This window comes from Delphinapterus leucas, chromosome 15, assembly GCF_059928025.1.
Source record: "Delphinapterus leucas isolate spDelLeu-1000000601 "Yukka" chromosome 15, BTC_Dleu_Yukka2, whole genome shotgun sequence".
NCBI classification, from domain to species: domain Eukaryota; kingdom Metazoa; phylum Chordata; class Mammalia; order Artiodactyla; family Monodontidae; genus Delphinapterus; species Delphinapterus leucas.
Genome location: NC_143143.1, coordinates 62,677,548 through 62,685,688, shown reverse-complemented (window position 1 = coordinate 62,685,688; position 8,141 = coordinate 62,677,548). Strand labels below are relative to the sequence as shown.

The following is an 8,141-nucleotide window of genomic DNA, read 5'->3' as shown; positions in this document are numbered from 1 at the left end:
GGTTCAGGACTGGGCATCCAGTAGGAGCTCAACAGATGTCACCACGGGAGTCCCTATCCCATCCTGTCCTCCCACTCAAGGACTGGGGCTGCCTCTGCCCCTTACTTAGCTGTGTGGCTTTGGGCCACTTGCTGAGCCTCTCTGAGCTTCCACTCTGTTTTCTTCTTTGCTGCTTTCCTTCCCTCAGAAGATTGCCAGGGTCAGAGAGAGTGTGAGAGCCCTGGAGTGAAGGGTGACATGCTCTCCCCATGTCACGGGCGGTTGTCCTCAGAGCACAGGGCTGCACGCGGAGGTCACATGGAAGAGAGGCAGGCGCCAGGCCACACCCTCCCGAGTGCCCCAGTTTTCAAATAACAATGGCAGACATTTCCTGGGCCCGTTCCATGGGCCAGACATTGTGCTAAGTATCTCACCCAGATTCTCTCTCTTGATCCCCTCTGTGGCCCTTCGAGTAGGCAGCGTGACCATCCCCAGCTTTGCAGACAGGGAAACTGAGGCAGGCAGCAATTAGCTGCGTTGCCTGAGGTCACACACGTGGCCAGTGCTGGGGCTGGGACTTGGACCCTGGTGTCTGGCCTCTGGAGCCCGTGCTCTTAGCTACCGTGCCTGCTCGCCGAAGCCGACACGGGGCAGGGATGGACAGCCCTGGGGTCTTTCTGTCCACTCTATAGGAATCCTCAGGGGTCAGAGATCATTTGTTCTGACCTTCCTGTTTCAGGACTGGAGCACTGAGGCCAGAAAGGAGAGCCTCCCTCAGTCTCTCTCACACACCAGGGCATCTGGGGGCAAAGCAGGACCCTGGCAGAAACTGGGTGACGCCTAAGCCCATGAGTCTCAGAATCTGTGATTCTAAAAATTATCCTGGGACCTTGTTCCCAACAGCCAGCCTATTGCGGTTGGACTCGTTTGCCCAACTTTGGGGTCTTGGCGGGGGGTGATGGGGAGTACTCAAAGGCTCAGAATGATGCCCACCCACCAGCCAGACGCCGGGCACCAACAGGCTCCCTCTCCCCAAGGCCCAGCCCCTTATCAGGAAAGGGATTTGGGTTGGTGGGGAGGGGGAAGTCCGAGGCCCCTGGCTCCGGCAAGGTGGGTAGGAGAGATAGGGGAGTGGGGAGGGGGCCACGGGGGTCCTGCTGGGAGGGCCAGAGGCCGGAAGGGATGCCCAGAGCCAGCGTGGGGGCGTGGGGTTTGCCAAGCGCTGTCCTTGCTGGCCCGGCCCTGCGACATGGTTCCAGGGCTGCTTCTGCCTTCCATCCTTGCCGGCACATTTAATTAGCAAGCAGCAGCCTCTCCCTGATTCATCACAGTCACTGTTTAATTAGCCGCACACAAGGCGCCCCTACCCCCCAGCTCTGGGTTGAGCAGCCTGCCTCTCTCACAGAGGCTGCCACCACCTCATGGTGTCCCCTGTCACCCCCCCATACTTATTCTGCTCCCCAGAATGGGGGATGGGGCGGGCACGCCTGGCTGAAACCTCAAGGAGATTCTGGGCACCGAGGCTTGTATTGAAGGCATCCAGCAAACATTATTAGGGCCTCGAGCCTGCGCCAGGCTGGCGCTGGGCGGAACCCAGGCTGGACGGGGGTGGCCGCCTCAGTCCTGTGCGCCTGCTGGGGCCGGCTTTTCCCTTTGGGAGGTGTTGCTCCCACCCCACATCCGGAAAGGGACGGCCATTTCTTCCTGTTCCTCCTTGTCCCAGAGCCCAGCAGGCTCCCCCGAGAAGGCTGCATCTTCCGGGATGGAGAGGGTCCATCCTCCAACCCCACCTCCCCCAGGCGCAGATCCCGGAGGCCCAGGCCACGGGCAAAGGGCAGTGGTGGGGGAGTCTCAGCTGCGCTCTGCGTCTGCAAGGGCCCTGGGGGTCGGAGGCCCACGAGTGAGCCCACAGGCTGTGGCTGAACCGGGCACTCTGTTTCCTTGAAGCAGGGCGGGGCTGGGAGCCCTGGGAGCGACACCCCACACCCTTCCTGCAGAGCGGGGGCAGCTGCCGCCTCGGGGCAGCCAGCTGGAGGCAGGAGGCTCAGGTTCCAGCCCAGCCCTGCGCTCTGGTCCATCTGTGGCTTCAGGCAAATCAGCCACACTGGGGCCTCAGCATCCTGGCCGCACAAGGGTGCCTACCCCCAGCTCTGACGTGGACTAAGGACTTGGAAGGATGGGCATTTATTCTGGTTCCTGAGGGAAGGGCCAGAGCCTGTCTGCCCTGGTGCTCACCATCTGTGTGGTCACCAAACTGCACTGGCCTCAGTTTCCCCAGAAGTAGCCGCTACCTCATGGGTTGTCGTGAGGATTAAATGATTTACCATGTTTAGTGCACGCAGAACAGAGGGAGTCCTCAGTCATCATTGGCCGTTTTTGCCATTATTTCCCTTCTTTTTATCCATCAATATTTATTGCCAGGTATGAGGGAGTTGGTGGTGAGTGAGTGAGGTGACCTCCCTGCTTTCAGTTTTCCTTCCAGTGGGGGAAGCAGCTGAAAACAAGTAATAAATAAAGGAAAAGTACAATTTCACATGAATTAAGTCTGCAGTTTAGTTAATGGTAATATATCAGTGTTAATTTCTTAGTTTTGACAGATGTACCACTGTTAGGTAATGGACTGAGGTTAGGAAAACTGAGTGAAGGATATACAGGAACCCTTTGTACTGTCTTTGCAACTTTTCTGTGAATTTAAAATTATTCCCTAAAAATAGTTTATTCAAAATATACAATTTGGAAAAAAAAGAAAAAGAACAAAAAGGGGAATTCCCTGGCAGTCCAGTGGGTAGGACTCCATGCTTTCACTGCAGGGGGCCTTGGTTCAATTCCTGGTTGGGGAACTAAGATCCTGCAAGCTGCGTGGGAGATGCAGCCAAAAAAAAGAAACAAAAAATACAATTTGGGGTAACGGTAAGTACCAGGAAGAAGATCAACGGGGGGGGGGAGATAAGGGAGGGGGTGGGGGGCCATTTTAGAGAGGGTGATCCTCTCAGAGGAGGTAGCATTGGGAGAAACTGAGTGATGGGAAGATCAGGGGAAGATGGGCCAGGAGGAGGGAACAGTAGGTGCAAAGGCCTGGAGGCAGGAATTGGCTTGGGAGGTTTGCGGTCCAGCTGCAGGGTTGGAGGGGGCTTCGCGGGTAGAGATCAGCTCCGAGAAGTTGGCAGCTTTTCTTCAACATCATTTTACCCTTTTCAAAGGACAGGAGGGAGGAGGGAGACCCTGGGCTGGGACTGTATCTGGCCCTTTCCACGAATTAGCACCTCACTTCGTCCCTACAGTCACCCTGTGGGGGAGATACCAGAATTTTCACTTACAGGTGAGACGGTGGAGGAACAGAGACTCAGCCCACGTCCCTCTGGGTAAAAGTGACAGGCCTGTGCTTGGAAGGCCAGTGCTCATGGCCCTTGAGGCTGTGCTGGGGACTTGCTGGGAGACATGGAGTGGGCTAAAAGACAGGGCCTGCACAAGGGCTGGGTGTGGCTATGGAGGGGTAGGCCAAGCAGGAAGGGGGCACCCGAGAGATGGGGTCTCTGGCCAGCACAAGGCTGTGTGTAAGCACTAGAGAGCATCTTTGTACAATAGTTTTGTAATCAACTTTGGAAATAGTAATTCTACACGTTTGTAATACAGAATTCTGAAGGTACAAAACAACATATAGAGACAAGTTAAGGTCCGCCCCCCCCCCCCCCAGTTTCCTTCCCTCAGAGATGCCCTCTGAGACCTGTTTCTTGTGCATCTTTCCACAGCAGCACCTTGACCACAAACAACCAGCAGCCCCTGTGGGCCTGCCTGGCACCACCTGCCAGAAAGCCCTAGACGTACAGTTGTCACTTTTAATCCTCATACCAACCCTTGCTGTATATATATCAATATCTCCACTTAAAATTGGAGTAAACTGAGGCACAGACAGGTTAAATCACTTGCCCAGTGCCACACAGCTAACACAGGGTTTGAACTCAGGGACTCTCTAACAACATTGTATAGATGAAGAAACTGAGGCACAGAGAGGTTGAGTAACCAACCCCAGGTGACCCAGCAAGGAGGTGGAGGAACCAGGACTCAAGCCTGGCGGTCTTTTTTTTTTTTTCTTTTTTTTTGCGGTTCACGGCCTCTCACTGCTGTGGCCTCTCCCGTTGTGGAGCACAGGCTCCGGACGCGCAGGCTCAGCGGCCATGGCTCACGGGCCCAGCCGCTCTGCGGCATGTGGGATCTTCCCGGACCGGGGCACGAACCCATGTCCCCTGCATCGGCAGGTGGACTCTCAACCACTGCGCCACCAGGGAAGCCCGAGTCTGGCAGTCTTGATCCTGAACCTGCACCCCTGAGCACTGCACTGTACTGGGAGAAAGGACCCCAACTCCAGAGTCAGCCGCATCCAGGAGTGATGCCCACCACTGCTTGGCTGCCTTGCCTTGGACAAGTCACTGTCTTCTCTGTGATCTGGCTCCCCACTCAGGATGGAGAAAAGGAAGCCTGCCAATCAGATGGCTCAGGGATGAGGGAGGTGGAGGGAGAGGCCTCTGGGGCACAGTGGCACTTGGGAGGTTGCTCTCCCCACCATGCGATGGGCGCTTCCTGTGAAGGGCAAGAGGAAGGATGTGGCCAGGTAGGTGTTTCAGGGGGCCGGGAGCTTAAGGTGGGGTGTCCTTTCCCTGCAACTGTGCAGACAAAGCAGATGAGAGCCCCCCCCCGCCCCCCGGGAGCGGGATGGGTGGTGCCCTCTCCTCTGCATCCACCCTCTACCCACCCCACAGCCGCACTGCTGACTGAGGAATTCTGGGGAGTCAGGGGAGGGAAAAGGGGTTTCCAGAGGTTTGTGCAGTGGGCCCAACACCCCAACCCAGGCTGTGTGCCAGGACCCTGCAAGGTGGGCGGGGCAGGATGCAGGGAAGGAGGCTGCAGCCAGGAGCCACAGGAATGACCAAGAGAAAAGGGGCCCAGCCCAGGTGCCGGCTCAGGCTGGGTTCCCAGGGGTGTGGTCCTCACGTCAGCAGGGTTGCCCCAGGCTGGTGGGCTGGCCTTCAGCTTAGCAGACTCAGAAAACTGATTTTTCTACCTCTCCCCTGCTGTGCCCCAGAGATGATCAGAGGTTTGGGGTCAAGACAGCCCAATTCTCCAGGACATGGACCAAAAAACCCAAAGCCAGTTTCTTCATGAACAACGTGGACCACACCATTAAGGGCCAGACTACATTAGTCTCCCCTCCGATTCCCTTCCTCTTACCCCAGGCCTGGGGAGCCTGGGTTAATAATGAGAGGGGCCTGGGGATTGAGGTATGAAGCGCGGTGTCAAAGCATTTGTCAGTGATCTCAGCCAGGCTGCCCAGAACACCACGGCGGGGTGGGGATTGGGGAGCGGGGGCGCCGGGACTGGGGATGTGAAACCCGGCTTGGGTTTGAATCCCAGCTCTGCTTCGTCCCTGGTCATGTTAACTTACCACCATGAGCCTTGGTTTCCCCATGTATAAAATGGGGTTGTTATCAGAATCGAGATCTCATCATAATGGTAGAGCTTCTTACACAAAGCACGATACGTAGTAGGTGCTCAATAAATGTTACTCTCCTCCACTGACTAGCTGATTAAGCTCATTTTCCAAACTCTACAGGCCTGGAGACGAATTTTGGCACTTGTCCTGTGTTCACGCAGCCGGCTGGGAGATGCACTTTGGTCTCCAAATGTTAGAATTGCTGAAACATTAACAGGGACATGGGGGAGACTACTGCATTTGAAAGTGGTGCTGTCCCTACTGATGGGGCCCGGTGGCCACAGGGCCTCCTCTGCAAGGACCAGGAGACTGCTGATCCGGCAGCACATCTCCCCTGCCTGAGGCTGGGCTGGCTCAACCCACAACAGCTTCTTTTTGGCAACTACTTTTCTAGAAGTCTCCCAGAAGACACCGCCTCCTTTCCTGAAAATGTTCTGGGCCTTCAGTCTGGTCTGGAGCTGGAGGTGACTGCAGGGCGTGGAAGGGAGCTGAGCCAGTCCTGGGGGTGTCCGTGAGGGGGCTTTCTCTACCCGGTCCTCTCTGCCCCTGGGAGCAGGGCTGAGGGCGTGCCACAGGGGTGCAGCCCTTTCCTGTGGGCAAGTGTCAAAGTGCTAGAAAAACTGAAAGGGGCTTCTCCAATGCGGGGATGATAATCTTTAGAAAACCTTCTGTTTCTTCTGTGAGGCAGAAGTTACAAGCTAGAAATGGCCTGGACCATCAATGTTCTTCCAGGAGGATGTTAAATTGATATTGAGCAGAAAAGGGTGTTCGGGACTTCCCTGGTGGCACAGTGGTTAAAAATCCACCTGCCAATGCAGGGACATGGGTTTGAGCCCTGGTCCGGGAAGATCCCACATGCCGCAGAGCAGCTAAGCCCATGCACTACAACTACTGAGCCTGTGCCCTAGAGCCTGCGAGCCTAGAGCCTGTGCTCTGCAAAAAGAGAAGCCACCGCAATGAGAAGCCCGCGCACAGCAATGAAGACCCAACACGGCCTAAAATAAATAAATAAATAAATAAATAAATTTAAAAAAATTAAACAAACAAGAAAGAAAAGGGTGTTCATGGTGAAATAAATCTGGGAAACACCAACTTAACCATCCAATGCGGTTTCTTCTCTGCAGGGTTTCTCAGAGCCTTTCATGTGCATTTGTGAAATTCTAGAGGCAGTAGCCCTGTCTACACAGCAGGCAGACCTCTGACGATGGTGTCCTTTCCAATTGTCCTGGACCATCTAGTGAGCTTAGTGGGCTATGGGTCCCACTTTGGGAAATGCCAACATAGTAAAAAACCTCTCCCCCCTCCACATATAAGAGCTGGAGGAATCTTGGGGACTCTGGAAGAATCTTGGGGAGCACGGGGTCCAAAGAAAAGGATTCGGAAGATGCTCTAGCCTTTACTTTAAAGCTAAGACTTTATCCCTATTTTCCCTATATTAATACATTTAATCTTCACAACCAACCTATAAAGTAAGGACTGCTGTCATCTTCATTTTCCAAAGGTAAACCAAGGCACAGAGAGACAAGTCCTGGTCCAGGTTCACAGCTGGCAAGTGGTGGTGCTGGGATTTGAACCCAGGCTGCCTGAGTGAGGCGCTGCTCTCGTAACCACTGCACGGTCCACCTTTACCACGAAGCCCCCAGAAGCTGCCCTGTTCTGCAGCCATGCACTTAAGCTCCTGTCTGAGGGTGAAGCTTCCTGCAAGTGGCTGGTCTCAAGTGTTCTCAGGAGACTCTGTGGCTTCCGTTTCCCAGGGTGGCTCTGAGTCCAGGGTGGGCAGGGATGCCCCATGGGTGAGCCATGCTGTCTAGCAGCCTGGCCCCACCAGAGGTCACGTTAAGGCCATGTTATACTGTCATTTCATTCTCAACCTGATTAGCTTCGTTCCGCAGGAGAGCCTCAGAAGGGAACCAAGGCTCAGAGAGGGGAAGTAACTTGTCCAGTCACACAGCAAGGAGATGGTGAGACTGGCCCTGAAACCCAGGGAGCTGGACTCCAGAGCTGGGTGTTCAAGATAAGGGTGCCCTTGGTGACAAGGCAGTGGGTCCTTGTGGCCAGGGCAGCGGCACAGGTATGGGGCCACACCCCATCAGGCCCCACTCTCCTGTCTAGCTGCCGCCCCTGCACACCCACTACAGCTCCCTTCTGGACAGATGTGATCTCGGATTCCCTGATAATCTCCCTGGGCCTCCTCTTCCCAGCCTCACGTGGGCCAACAGTCAGTAGCATAAAAACTGGCAGATAGGTCGCCACCACCGAGGACACGAGAAGCAGTTGCCATGGTGGCCGCTCAGCGCTCAGGGCTTTATCTCCGCCTCTTGGAGCAGGGCCTCAGTAGCTTCCTCCTTCTGGGGTGCAGACTTTTTGTTCTGGGTGCTTTTTTCTCCCCCTTTAGCTCACCAGTTCCTGGAGATAGAGTTGTTTGTCTGTCTGTCCATCTGTTTACCTGGGCACCTGTCATGTGCTGGGCCCCCGCCAGGCTCGAGGGCTGTGCTGGCCCTCACCTGCCCTGAGGATGGGCAGGCTTCCAGGGTGCGTCCAGAGCTCCTTGGAGGCAGGGGTACACGCCTGCAAGTGCAGGATCTATTGGTCAAGCAGGACCTGGGTTCAAATCCTCCTTCCAAAAACTTAAAATAATGACACAAGTAACCCAATTTTTAAAATGGGCAAAGGA

General features: G+C 55.2%; 1 protein-coding gene across 1 annotated transcript; it reads left to right on the top strand.

The window, feature by feature from the left end:
- Window positions 1-492: 492 nt before the first annotated feature.
- On the top strand, window positions 493-2,921 carry LOC111184431 (uncharacterized protein C20orf203). The gene is given in 4 exon segments (XM_022592959.2): window positions 493-1,039; window positions 1,041-1,082; window positions 1,084-1,215; window positions 1,218-2,921. Coding segments are annotated over 4 exon segments (384 nt in total). The 5' UTR covers window positions 493-937; the 3' UTR covers window positions 1,326-2,921.
- The last annotated feature ends 5,220 nt before the right edge of the window (window positions 2,922-8,141 follow it).